Source organism: Felis catus, chromosome D4 (assembly GCF_018350175.1).
Source record: "Felis catus isolate Fca126 chromosome D4, F.catus_Fca126_mat1.0, whole genome shotgun sequence".
In the NCBI taxonomy this organism is placed as follows: domain Eukaryota; kingdom Metazoa; phylum Chordata; class Mammalia; order Carnivora; family Felidae; genus Felis; species Felis catus.
The window spans coordinates 54,895,014-54,909,455 of NC_058380.1; the positions used below are offsets into that span (position 1 = coordinate 54,895,014).

A 14,442-nucleotide genomic window follows, 5' to 3' on the forward strand; every position below is an offset into this window, starting at 1 on the left:
CTGGTTTGTGAAGAGAAACCTCTCCCTCTACTTCCCATCCTTTGCCCCCATTGGTGGGGACAGTGGGGTGGCCACAACTCAAACCAGCTCATACATGGTTTCTGGTATCCTGAAGAAACTTCTGAAAAATTTTTAATCCAGGGTGTACTGACCAACTAAAGGCATCCATACCCACTGGCAGGGGACTGTAATTATTCCCCATGATGGAAGAATTCCCAGTAAGAATGGGCTGTCAGTTTACCTTGAGTAAACTGTTGTTGCCCTTTTGTACGCACAGACCATTATTACAGATTAGATGGGTTGGTGAGGGCCTCCCACAGAGCTTACTGAAACTGGGAAGTAATCAAGTTTTCCTGTTGTCAATCTGAAGACTGATGAACAACCAAGTGCAAATGTTAGATTGCATTCCCATTAAAGTCACAGAAGTCACAAAAACACTAAAAACCTGAGGTAAAATAAAATGTCTCATGCACATTGAATTCAGATGAACAGGTTAAAGAACACAGAATTACGCTAAAAGCTGACAGATAGCAGAGCCCCCTGAAAGGAGAAGGGAGGTCTTAGCCAATTTTAAACATCTCTAGCACTTAGTTATCCATCCAGTAAGTGCTATAAGTACTTCTTATATGAAACAAAAGAGAAGGGATTTACCGGTACACATACATACAGTCGCCAAAGAACTTGCAGATTGGTAAGAGAACACTCTGTAATCAATTACTACACTGTCCAGGGTTATTATGAGTGCAAGTTTGAGGGGAAATAATGGAAAAGGGTACACGTTAGCAGAAGCCTCCTTTAACACAGATGAAATTCAGTTCCTAGCAGAAGAAAAATCCACATATGAAGGCTCTGCATTAGTAAGCAGCAGCCCCTCCATAGACCTGAAACAGGCTAAGGTGGCCAGAGCAAATGAGGGGAGAGGAAAGCTGAAGGTGGACCAGAATCTGATGAAGCAGAGGCATATTATGCTGGATTTTTGCTTGCTTTTTTAAAGTATCCTAAGAACAGAAAGTTCCTGAAGGATTTTAAATATGGGAATGAAACAAAAAAAAAATTTTTTTTTTAACTTTTTTTGAATGCTAACATGGGTGGAGGGTAGGTGTAGAGCAACAATGGATACAGGCAGACCCATTATAATAGCACAAGTGAGAGATTATGGCTGCCTAGGTTGGTAATGGTATAGACACATTAGAAATACTTACTGGCCAGGATTTGGGGATTGAATGAGAGAAGGAGGAGAAACAAAGACTGGGAAATTTTTGGCCTGAACAGGATGATGTGATGGTGCCATGTGTTAAGATGAGCTTTAGGTGTTTAAAAACATTGATAGGTTTTCACTAAATGTATACAAATATCACATAAAATTAAAAAATGAAATAACATAGCATTGTCTTTAATACTTCAGAAAACTACAAAATCATGTCATAATTTCAAGGTATATTCCTCGATCAACTATGGTCTTCCCAAAATTTCTCAGTCTCAGTGTCTGAGCTTACTAAAAATTGCCAACATCAATTTTAGATTGTCATTTTAAAAGAATTTCCTATTGCCCTTATAACAAATACAAAAATGACCTACAAAGCTTGGTTCCACCTTGTCCTTTGGCTAATTTTGCCTACTTTTAGTTCTTGCAGTATGCTTCTGCCTTTGGATCTTTGGACATCTTTTCCTTTGCAAAGAACAACTCTACTCCTAGCTAACAGCTACTTTTTTTCTCAATTTCAATTCAGCTATCACTTCCACGTGAAATTAGGCCCCCACTGTGTGCTCTTATAGGAAATTATGTTTTCTCTTCTGAGAATTTATGGTTTTTAATGTTTACATATATGTCCCCCAAGGAGAGAGATCATATCTACTTTGTTCTATCACTGAAACCCTAAAAACATAAAACATAGAACCTGCCACCCAGCAGGCATTCCAACTTCTGTTGAACAATGAATGAATATGGTAACAAGGCAAGCTGAAGGCGACTAAATTAGATTTAATCCAAATTCTGTTCTTCCCTGGCAATCTTACATCAGGCTAGACAGAGAGCAATTTATTTTATCATCTCTAAAACAGGATAAAACATAAACATAACCACTTTGCATACAAGAACTACCAATGTAGAAGTTTGGCAAGGGTATTTTGTTTTTAATAGGCTAAATGCTACATAACTGCATTTTACTGAAGACAGAAAACAAGTATGATATTCCTTATAATCAAAGAACTAAAATAATTAAAACTGTGAAATTAAATGCAGATCACCTAAAATTTACTATTTATAACAAGTATATCCTTAACTATTTTCAAGATTTTAGCTCTACTAAAATTAAAAAAAAAAAAAAAAAAGGCAATACTACATAGAAAAATTTCTGGATTCTTGTAAAGTGTTACTGTTTTATTTTTTATTTTGTCGAATACACATCTGTTTTACTGGCAGTCCAGATAAACAAGTATATAAAGGAAATATTTAAATTTTCTTTTGGCAGATGTCTAAACTGTGAAGATTAAAATGCCTTAATTTAACCTGAAGAAATGGTTTTGAATCATACAAAGTTTTAAGAAGAAAAATAAAGACTGTCCAAAGGGATTCTCCTAGCTTATAACACATTTCCAGAATAACTCTCAAAAAAAAATTCAAAAATACTCATTGACTACTTTAAAAATATGTTGATACCATATGGCTTTATGAAATAACTTCTAAAATTTATATTTTTTTTATTTAAAAAGGACCCCAAGTTTTAAATAAACTGCTAGCAATATCATTTTCCTCACTTAAAAGTGCATATCTCTGAGGGTGGGACATACATACTTTTTGAACAAATAATGATTTTTACAAATTTTTAACACAAAAAAAATCACTTAAAATATTTTTAAGGGGGAAAAGAGTTTTCACCAAAAGTCATCTTTAAATAGACTGCAGCAGATGAAACTGTTAACTGTTGTTTTTGTTTTCCATCAGAATTCTCAATGAGATGCTTTGGCAGTTTTAAGACATATCACGGTCTCTCCCAAGAGACACTGACATTAATGATGTCCGTGGAGATGGCAATTGCCTTGATGGCTCAGTTTGAATAGAGACATTACTGGGCTGGTTCTCCAAATCAGAGGCAAAGGTACTCTCTTCTCTTACATCAAGAGTTTGTTCAACTGAAGCTGCCTGGGATGGAATATTATCCACAGTTTTGTTGGCATTACTCAAGTTGTTATTAAGCGTGGTAGTATTACACTCCGTGTCTAGGATGCCAAATTCATCTTCTATTGTAACTACATCTTTAGCTTCAAATGGTTCGAAGGGAGGAGGCAAAAACTCATTTTGTAAAGAGTCTTGAGGACCACTATTACCGCATTCTGTACCCTCCTTTACTTCAGAATCCTTATCACTATCACTGTCAATGGTAATTACAACGGGTGAGCGTGAAGCATTGTCCCCATGATGCTTCTTATGCTTCTTCTTGTGCTTCTTCTTTTTCTTTTTATGGTGTCTAGTCGTATCAGTAGCTTTCCCTTCATAAACGATCTCCACGCTCAAGCTCCGGGTCCTCCTTTTTTTCCTCTTGTGTTTTGTCTCTCTGTCTGATGACCGGCTGTCTGAAAAGCTATCACTCTCATTTTTGTGGTTTCCATCTAATTTTGACGAGGATTTTTGGTAATGGCTTTCCTTTACTTTAGAAGCAAATTCACGAGAAGGTTGGGCCACTTCGTTAGTACCCTCCAAATGGCGCGTTTTGTATTTTCGTTTCCCCCCAGGCTTTTCATTTCTTACCCAATCAGGCCCTGTAGATGCAGTCTTTGATCTATTACTAGATAGGCTCCTTGATCTGTGCCTTTCATAGTAGTAATACTTCCTTTCACTGTGATTATTTTTTTTCCTTGCATTTGTTCTTTCAGAAAAGGACTGAATTCTAAATTCTGGACTTGAAGATTGTCTGGAATAATGAGCTCTGGACAGAGTCCTCCTCCTGTATGATGATTCGTAGCCATCCCTGTCCTTGTTTCTACTATAGTAAGTGTACTCCCACTTATATCTGCTTCCATAATTATTTCTTAAGTAATAACGATCTCTATTTCTGCTCCGTGATCTTCTTTTACCATGATCACTGCTACGAGATCTTGATCTGCTTGTGCTTTCACTACTTAGAGAGAGAGTCTGGCTTCTTCTTGACCAGCTGCTATCTCTAGTTCTTGATCTCTTTTTGTCTCTTCTACCTCTAGGTCTGCTACTCTCCCTGCTTCTGGATCTTTTGCTTTTCATCCTTTTCTTCCCATGATGCTTTCTACGATTCTTCTGATCATGCCCACTTCTACTCTGGGAACGTGAATCTGAACTTCTTGACCTTGCCCTCCTCCTGTGTCTACGGTTATATGGGGAATATACTCTGTCTCCTCTGATAGATGAGCTCAGGTCTCTAGGAGATGACAATGATGTTGAGTGCTTCTCTTCCTTCTTTGACTTGATTCTTTTACCAGAACCACAATGACCTTTATTTATTTGTTCATCCTTTCCAAGGACAGAGCGTGGAGATGAACATCTACTAACATCACTATCACCAGAACTGTAAGATTGTTCTTGTGTCTTCACTGTCTCCATTTTCTCATAAGAGCCTAACTCCTCAGAATCAGAGGACAGTTCAACAAGTTCTGGGGTCCTCTCAGCTAGTGGTTTAACAAACCCAACAATGACACAATTATCTGAAGAAGAATCACTGTCATTATTTAGGTCTTCATTACTTTGTACTCCTTGTATCTGAGATGTAGCTCTTCCTGCTACAAGTTCTTCATCTGAACTATCAGAAGTATTTAAAAGGGAAGACATGGCAGCATGTACCTGCTCTGAGCTTGAGTAAGATGGCCCTGGAGTTTCATCATCCCATGGTGCTTGACTAACAGTGGTTACATTGATATCCAACTCTTGGGTTTCAGCTTCATCTGGAGATATTGTTATAACTGAAGAATCAGAATGGCTACCTTCTTCATATGAAGGAGCAGGACAATCATAATTAGCATGCTGGTCAAAAGCTGCCATGTTAAAGGGAGATCGAGCAAAACTGATAAATTCATGTATAAAATGCTCAGTCCGATTAAGTAAAAACGGTCTTAAGTCAGATACAAACTCCCGACTCTCCAAGTCATAGCGAGTAACATTACTCATGATGATGTGCTGGACAATATTCACTAAAGATCCATGAGCTCCAAAAAGAACTGTAAGTTCACGTTTTAACCAGGGGACTAATCTGTGAAGGCAAGCTGGATTTCTACGGAAAAATTCAGCTGAAATATCCCTGCAGCGACCACCATCTTCAATATTTCTAACACGAGCACCAGCACGATAGAGAGTTCGTCTGAAATTAATAATATCTTGTTCTTGAATTTTTCGCAAAGATCTTTCATCTGCAGTAGTTGGCCTCCTTATTGCAATCTGCCTCATAAGTTGAGGAATTTCACCATTTCTAGGTCTTGCTGAAATGCCTAACCCTTCAAATAGTACTCCACTATCTGGTGGAGTTGTTGTTCTTCTATTCACGGTACTACTAGGTGAATACACAGAAGTACTTCGATTTGTCATAGTTGTACGATAGCGAAATCGTGGAGCATCAGGGGTAGCAAAAGAACCATTATACGAAGGCCTCAGGACATACTCCTTGAAGTCATCTTCTGCCCTCACAGAATGGAAAATAGAATCAAAGGGCTGTTTACACAGTGGACATTCAGCTTTGTTTTTTGACCACTCCTGTACACAGCGAAAACAGAACTTATGTAAACAGCGATCTAAGTAAGACACATTATCAAATCTATCCAAGCATATAGGACACTTAGAATCAGGAGATGCATCAGCTGGTACTGTCTGTTGCAATTTGCTAGTACCAGCTTTAGGTGAAAAGTTGTCCATTTTAAATTCCTTAGCAGCTGATGCCATTATCTGTAAAAGGGAAAAAAATACATCAGTAATCTGATAAAAAAGAAACTAAACCTGGAAAAAAAAAAGCAAATAATGACTATGAGACATTCTTTGGTGAAAGTAGTTGAGTAGCTCATTATCTTTGTAGTATGCAAGGGCAGCATAGCATAGTACTTAAAACACAAGCACTAAAGTCAGGTATTTGAATCCTGAATTGAATTCTGATTCCACACTAGCAAGCGTGACTAGATTGGTGATAATAGAACCTGCATCACAGTGTTTGTGAAGATATAAAAAGCCTTCAGAGGGGTGCCTGGGTGGCTCTGTTGGTTGAGCATCCAACTTCAGCTCAGGTAATGATCTCACAGCTCGTGAGCTTGAGCCCCACGTCCAGTTCTGTGCTGACAGCTTGAAGCCTGCTTCAGATTCTGTCTCCATCTCTCTCTGCCCCTCTCCCAGCTTGTGTTCACTCTCTCTCTCTCAAAATATAAACATTAAAAAAATAAAGGGGAACTTGGGTGGCTCAGTCGGTTAAGCGTCTGACTTCGGCTCAGGCCATGATCTCACGGTTCATGGGTTTGAGCCCCACATCAGGCTGGGTGCTGACAGCTCAGAGCCTGGACCCTGCTTTGGATTCTGTGTCTCCTTCTTGCTCTGCTCCTCCCCCACTCACACACTGTCTCTCTCAAAAATAAACATTTAAAAAATTTTTTAAAAAAATAAAAACCCTTTAGAAAAGGTACATTATCACATATAGTAAGCTTTCAAGTACTATACAGCATTCTATCTTTAATTGTTTTAAAGTTTATTTATTTTGAGAGAGAGAGAGAGAGAGAGAGAGAGAGAGAGAGAGAGAGAGAGAGAAGCAAGCATGGGGCAGAGACAGAGGGAGAGAGAGAATCCCAAGCAAGCTCTGCATGGTTAACGCTGAGCCCAATGCAGGGCTCCAACTCACAAACTGCCAAGATCATGAACTGAGCCGAAGTCAGATGCTTAACTGACTGAGCCATCCAGGTGCCCCTAACTTTCTATTCTTTTTCAAGAGAATTTAACAGGGGGCACCTGGGTGGCTCAGTCAGTTAAGCATCCAACTCCTGATTCCAGCTCAGGTCATGATCTCATAGTTCACGAGATGGAGCCCTGCATGGGGCTCTGCACTGACAACGCAGAGCCTGCTTGGGATTCTCTCCTTCTCTCTCTTTGGCCCTACCCAGACTCACTCTCTCCCACACACAATCTCTCTCTCAAAATAAATAAACTTAAAAAAAAAATAGAGAACTAAAAACAGTTTGATATATACAAAAGAAAATCTGCCAAGAACTCATGTATCCACCACCCAGATTTAACAACTTCACATTTTTCATGGTTATTCCAAATTTTTAAAAATATCCCTTATCTTCTCCTATCCCTCTCTAGAAAACAAAAACCCAAATCACCACAGTCCTCAGTTGGTGTTATTTCCATGTATGGTTTTATATCATTGATACAAATGCCCTGAACAATACAGACTGACTTATTTTATTTGTGGAAAGTATTGGATATGCACCTTTAAAAATAACTGTAGTGACAGGCACCTGGGTAGCTCAGTAAGTTAAGCGTCTGACTCTTGGTTTGGCTCAGGTCATGATCTCATGATCGTGGGATCAAGCCCCAGTCGGGTTCCATGCTGGGCATGAAGCCCACTTGGGATTCTCTCTCCCTCTGTCCCTCCCCCTGCTGGCTCATGCTCTCAAAAAAATAAAAAAAAAAAATAACTGTCGTGAGATAATCTGCATACCAAAAAGTTCACCAGTTTAAGCCAATTCTGTAGTCTTTAGTGGAAGATTCTTACACACACACACACACACACACACACACAAAAGTATCTTTTAACGAAGACTAAATGAAATATGTAAAAGCACTCAAAGGTAGTTGCTGGCTCACAGCAACTACTGCATAAACGTTAGATGCTGTTATTATTATTACTATTTGTTACACTATTATTTTCAGTTCCTCACTGACTCCTTACAGAATCCCCTAAAAGCCTTGCTTAGATTTTTTTATTTAATCCAAAGTCACCCAAAAAGTTTCTTGAAATAATGCTTCTAGTCTCATTTTTTCCCCACAAGGATCACTAAAATCTTAAAGATTAGTTTTGTTTTCTTTAAATTTATCAGTTTATGTTGACCCATAACTTACAAAATGATTTTGCCAGAGCTGAAATTTGGTGTGCCTTATATTTTTGGCTTTATCATCTTATCTCTCTTTAGCTATATTCTATACTAATCACTAAATATATATTAAATATTAGGTTCTTCCTTTATGTTTCCTGGGCCTATTATTCACCTTTATTCACCTCCTCTATTACAGGGAGTTCTATCAGCACTCAACTGCTTTCAAGTCAGCCAAATAATACAACTTTCTAAACACTGGCCATACCAAACTCTAACAAAACTGATGACAAAAATCCTTGATTGTGAAATGTAACTATTTCATCACAGATTTCAAATTAAACTTGCTCATCTAGGGTATCTTAACTTTCTCCAAGACATAACTTAATAGGAAATCAATTAATGCTGAACAAATGTTTCTCCAGGGATCTAAATATTTCTAGTCCTCTATTTTCTAGACCAGAAATACAAATATCAACACTCTACAGCATAGAATTGCAAACTGCTTAGAGCTGTATAAATAATACAGTACTAATTGTTACTATATTTAAACTCTGAAACCTTAATATTGCATAAATCTCTCAGCATTTTCCCCTACTTCTAACATTTTTATTCTCCCCCAGGGAAAAAAAAAGCCTAAAAATAAACATTTTTATGATCAGAGTTTGTGCACTAGGGGAAGGAATGAAGAGTGGAGTGGGAACTGGAGAGGTTCACAGAGAACCTGGACTGAAAAGCAAATTTCCCCTAAAAATAACTCTGTAAACTAGAGATATCCAATTAGCTCTAGATTTTAGTCTGTACACCTATGTAATAAAGGGATTACTAGACTTTTAAAAAAGACTGGTGAATTTAAAGCTAATACATTGCATCTTAGTTTATTTCTTGGAAATACAGACATTTAGTATTTACTGAACATTTGCAGTTCACATAAAAATTACAACCCTGAATGCATTTATTAAAGGAAATTAGTAGGTAGTAAACTTAAAGCTCAAATAAAACAAAATATCAACTAAGTAGGATTTGTTTTAAAAAACGGAATCTTAAGTCTTCCCTTCCCTAGTTTTATAAGCCTGTTAACCACTTTGACAGCACAGCATAAAGCTCAAGAATGATCAGTAATGTCATTTACAATAGACAAAAAGAAAAGAGTTGTTTTGTATTTCTCAAGTATCTTTAGATATAAAGAATGGAAGTTACCAGAAACATCAAACAATGGCAATGAATGTACATCATCAAATAAGAGATTTACTCCTTCAAAAACATCACTAATGCTGAAATTAAAACATTTGCTAATGGAGCACCTGGCTTGCTCAGTCAGTAGAGCATGTGACTCTTGATCTCGAGGTAATGAGTTCAAGCTCCAATTGGGTGTAGAGATTACTTTTTTTTTTTTAATTCACCAAAATATTTGCTGAGATACAAATGAGGTAGAATTACCATATGACCCAGAATTCAACACCTACCCAAGAGAAATGAAAACATATGTCCACACAAAAACCTGGATGTGAATAATCAGAGCAGCATTTGTCACAATAGCTCAAACGTGGAAACAATCCCAACAACTGATGAAAAGACAAAATGTGGTATATCCATACAATGGAATATAACTGGGCAATAAAAAGGATGAAGCACTGATAAATGCTACAATATAGATGAAAATTTTCATTAAGCTAAATGGAAAAAAAAAAAATTAGTCGCTAAGACCACATGTTGCATGATGCCATTCATATGAAATGTCCAGAATAGGCAAATCTATGGATGAAAATTTATGGTGGTTGCTGGGGGAGGGAGAGAGATTACAAAGTTTATTTCTGAGATGATGAAAATGTTCAATTATAGTTGAACAACTCTGTAAGTATACCCAAAATCACTGGATTATACACTTTAAACAGGTGACCTTTATGGATGGAATATAAATTCTATTTCAACAAAGCTGTTTTAAAAATACGAATTAAGGCATAAAACAGGAGTGGTTAGGAGACAGATTAAGATTTATAGGTTTATAAATTCTGGGTTTAGGTAGCAAAGGTGGACCTGATGGTGGATTTAGTGCTTCAGATTCTAGAACCTTGTGATAAAGGTTTCTCTGTCCTCGCACTCTAGGAATTGGGACTTGAAGTTAATTTCCCCACAGGGCTAAAGATGAAATCAATTCTTCTGATCCTTTTTCCAGAACTGCCTCCCAAATTCTAAATAAACTTTGCCACCTTTAGGATACACTGATTAAACCAAACCTTCCCCAAATCTTCAAATCTACTGGCTTTAACAGAGGTAAGAATCCTTCCTATCACATTTTGGGGTAATTGCAGATATTTAACAAGTATGTATTACTTAGGGAAAATGAGTGAGAGGGGGTAAAGAATCGAGAGACTGGAGTCTATAAATTATGTCAGGACATTTAAAAATGGTGCTAATTAGGGGCATCTGGGTGCCTCAGTCAGTTAAGGCTCTGACTCTTGGTTTCGGTTCAGGTCATGATCTTGAGGTTCATGAATTTGAGCCCCAAGTCAGAGAATTCCTGCTTAAATTCTCTCTCTCGCTCTCTCTCCCTCTGCCCCTACCCAGTTTGTGCGTGCATGCAATCTCTTTCTCTCTCTGAAAATAAATAAATTAAGTTTATTTTAAAAAATGGTGATTACATATAGGGGAGTGATGTTATTAATTCTAATGTTGAGCCAGGGTTGAAAATCAAAGCCACTTATTAGCGGTGTGATCTGAAGGAAATTATTTCTCAAAACCTTCAAATTTTCCCAATTGTAAAATGGGTTAAATAACAGTACCCACCTGAAAAGTAGATTAACTAGAATAAGCCCCAAATATTAAAAATAATCTGGAGGGGTGCCTGGGTGGCTCAGTAGTTAAGAGTCCCACTTTGGCTCAGGTCATGATCTCATGGTTCCTGAGTTCGAGCCCCGCACCAGGCCCTGTGCTGACAGCTGGGAGCCTGGAACTTGCTTCAGATTCTGGGTCTCCCTCTCTCTCTCTGCCCCCCGGGTCATGCTCTCTCTCAAAAATAAACATTAAAAAATAATAATAAAAATAAAAGTAATCTGGGTCTTACCTCTTATGATCTTAAAAACCACTGTACCTCTCTGATCTGCAATTCAGTTCCCAAGGATCACATGGATCTTACAGGATCTACTGACCAGAAGCTATGAATTTTAATTCCAATTCCAGCCATAAAAAAAACCTGCTTGGGAACCATTTCCTTCTAAAGCCACTCACTCCAGGTAAGCATTACTGCTTTGGCTGCCTAAAGCTTTTAATTTCATTGACTAAAAACAAAATTAAAAAGACCCCAACCTTCACCATTAACTTAAATCTCGGATAACTATTAATTTATTCTAAATAATCTTGAAAATTACCTACCAAAAATTCTATTCTCTTTTGCCTTTAAAACATTGTTTGCTTCATCTCAGTACGGCTCCCTTCCAGTCTACGAATCAGCAGCCCACGAGGAAAGCTGCACTGACTGGATGGTTGGAAAAACCACAGGCAGGCGAGCCCAACCCACAATGTGTAACACAGCACAGACAACTCCAATAGTCACGGTGATAGTGGCTTCCTCGGGGTGAGAACTGCCACTCGCCAGGATCGCTGATAAGCACCACGTGCATTACATAATCACAACGAACTAAAACATTTACTTCTATTTTACAGACAGGCGGAGAGATTAGGGAACCTAACCTCTGGCAAAACCTCTGATAGTGGCGATGCCACTGGTGAGACGCGAACGTTTTGTTTTGTGTGGGGTCCCCCATCCCCCGCCCCCAAGAGAGCAAGCTTTTTCCAGTACACCGGTAGGCTCGCGCCCCTCGGGAGAGGTTCCAGGAAACGCAACCCTTCCCCGCCCACCCGCACAAATCCACAGGTGCGCCACCAGAGCCGCCAGCCCGCCCGCCGGGAGCCCCGCCCCGCCGAGGCCCGGACGGCCCCTCAGGCCCGGATCGCAGCTCCCTGGTCCCTGGGCCTCGTTCCAGGCCAGGAGCGCCGGCTAGCCCAGCCCTTCCGACCTCCGCGCCCCATTGTTTCGGATCTTTCTCACCTCGGAGGACGCCGGCGCAGGCCCGGCTGAGGCGCTCGTGCCAAGCTCCCGGCGGCCCAAAAAGCTAGGTCGATGACGGCAGGATCCGCGAAGGCGTACTCGACGACTTCTCCGCCGGCCCTCAGGAACGGGAGCGGGCGGGGGCGCTTCACCCTCCTCGCGAGACAGCGGAGACCCCGGCGGCTGCTGCGACCCCTGTGACGTAAAGCGCTCATCACCAATGGCAGCTTGGGGGGCGGCGGCAGAAAGCGAGACCCACTCCGCAGCCCCCCGCGCGTCAAAACACAACACCCGCGTGCGTAACGCATGCGCAGTAGAAGGGCGCCGGCACCGAGGGCGGGGCCTAAGAACTCTCGGCCGAGCCCCGGCCCTTCCCCCATCGTCGCCTCCACTCCCCGAAGGGGAGCTCGGAGATCCTTCCAGGCACAAATCATTACTATCACCGTCATTCTTGTGATCACCAGTTTCTGGGGGTTACAGGCCCACTACTTAATTTTCGTATTTAACTTACCCGAAAAACACGATAACCAGCTTGGTTTCATTTAAACCTCACCAAACTCTGCGAAAAGTTACTAAAATTACCTCTAGTTGTAAACATAAAGGAACTGAGTTATATGGAGGTGAAGTGACCGCCTCGGGTTGCACAGCTAGGAAATAACACTGGAATTCGAATGGAATCCAAAGCCAGAGCCCAACCAGTGTCCTACGCAGTCTTCATAAATCTACTCCAGTCTAAGGATAAACAGGGATTGCCTAAAAAAACAGGACCTTGAAATCTTCCCAAAACTGGTAACGTTTTTTTCTCAAAAGAACACTTTTCCCCTTCCCCGTATCTGGATTAAAACGCTCTTTAGGTGATACCTGAGATGTATAGACACAACGCCTGAGCCTAAAGCGGCCCATTGCTCCACTCTATCCACAGGCCTCAGATGGGAGTGTCCCAAACATTCTCAAGCTAAACTTGGTACAACGGCCCAGGTACAAAATGCTGTCTTTGGCTTAATATCTGATAATGTAGCACATAACATACGCTCAAAAAGACACTTGTTGATCGGCACGTACATTATGCCAGGTAATGCGCGCTACGTTATTTCTTCTTAGAAGTATCATTTACATTCACAAGCCACTAAGTTCTCAAAGACTTTGTTTTCTGGCAGAAGGGCTCAATTAACAGGGACTCCCATAACGATTTGTCCCTGTGTTATATAAAAATGGGTGACACTCTTATTTAAGCCAATGATGAATACACGAACGTCTATCTGTATCATGTGGAAACAAATGCGGGAGGAAACGTTAATCCCTCCAGCGTCAGAAACCAGTGTAGTATTTAAAATAAGGATTATTTTTTCAAATAAATGTTTAAATGCACAAGACAGTTCATTATCTTGCATGAATACAGCACTGCAACTGAAAGACCGGTTGTTAAGGCACGCCCATCTCTCTAACTAAAAAAAAAAAAAAAAAAAAAAAGCCATTTTCAACATTTTCTCCTTTATCTCATCCCCTCCCCGCACCCCGAGCTAGGCCCGCAGATCACGTGAGCCTGTCCCCAGCTCCGGGCGGAAGAGGCCGGCCCGGCTGAAGGGAAACGCTCCTGGAGGCGAGGGGCGGGCGCTGATGCCCGGCTGCAAGATGGCCGCCACCGCTCGGCAGCCGCCGCCCGGGAGGTTACTCTAAGGCCCGCAGTTTCCCTCCGTTCCCGCTGAACGCCGCAGCCAACTTACCATGAAGCCAGTGAGTCGCCGCACCCTGGACTGGATTTATTCAGTGGTAGGTCCCTAGTCTGGGGGGGCTCCACGGTGTCGACTCCCTAGGCCCGCAGGCGGAAGGCCCCCTATTTCTTCAGCGCCCAGAAACTCTAAAATCCATTCCTGTATTAAGGATTTTACTCTCACCTCGACTCCGCCTCTTCCTGGAAGACACGCTCTTCCGCTTCTTACGTAAGGGCGGCTGGGTGTACTCGCCTCCGGAACCCTTTATTCCTTCCAGTTGTTCACTGTAATTCCCACCTTAGCAACGTACACGGCAACCTGTTGGGGCGAGGGGAGGGAGAAAAGTACCACTTACAGTAACTTTTTTTTTTTTTTGCTCTTACTCTCCATCTTGCATTTTTTTAGTTGCTTCTCGCGATCGTATTGCTCTCCTGGGGATATGTCATCTATGCATCAACAGTAGTCGCACGACGACAGCTAAGCAAGAAATACCCAGACAAAATCTTGGGGATGAATGAGAATTTGTAATTCTTCTGGATTTAATTCTGTGCATATAGTTCTTTACCTCATGCTTATATGACACGTGTGTATATTTAAAGTAAAATCCATTATGCAGAGTTTCCAATTTTTTTTTTGTATAAGTGCTTTATA

The 14,442-nt window shown here is 40.5% G+C and overlaps 2 protein-coding genes across 7 annotated transcripts; one reads left to right on the forward strand and one right to left on the reverse strand.

Moving 5' to 3' along the window:
* Positions 1–1,961: 1,961 nt before the first annotated feature.
* On the reverse strand, positions 1,962–14,094 carry TOPORS (TOP1 binding arginine/serine rich protein, E3 ubiquitin ligase). The gene is made up of 3 exons (XM_011288597.4): positions 13,804–14,094; positions 12,080–12,274; positions 1,962–5,902 (listed from the first exon to the last, which is right to left on the reverse strand). Exons 1-3 carry the CDS (start codon positions 13,804–13,806, stop codon positions 2,972–2,974), a joined length of 3,129 nt encoding a protein of 1,042 aa, XP_011286899.2. The 5' UTR covers positions 13,807–14,094; the 3' UTR covers positions 1,962–2,971.
* Positions 12,274–14,408, forward strand: SMIM27 (small integral membrane protein 27). Of its 6 annotated transcripts, none has more exons than XR_006589064.1 (4): positions 12,274–12,868; positions 13,002–13,151; positions 13,604–13,849; positions 14,197–14,408. XR_006589064.1 is itself a non-coding variant. In XM_045043472.1 (3 exons), exons 2-3 carry the CDS (start codon positions 13,805–13,807, stop codon positions 14,317–14,319), a joined length of 168 nt encoding a protein of 55 aa, XP_044899407.1. In that variant the 5' UTR covers positions 12,274–13,151; positions 13,604–13,804; the 3' UTR covers positions 14,320–14,408. The 6 variants fall into 6 exon arrangements, 1 of the variants encoding a protein (XP_044899407.1); XR_006589066.1 differs by having other exon boundaries at positions 13,002–13,057; XM_045043472.1 differs by having other exon boundaries at positions 12,274–13,151.
* The last annotated feature ends 34 nt before the right edge of the window (positions 14,409–14,442 follow it).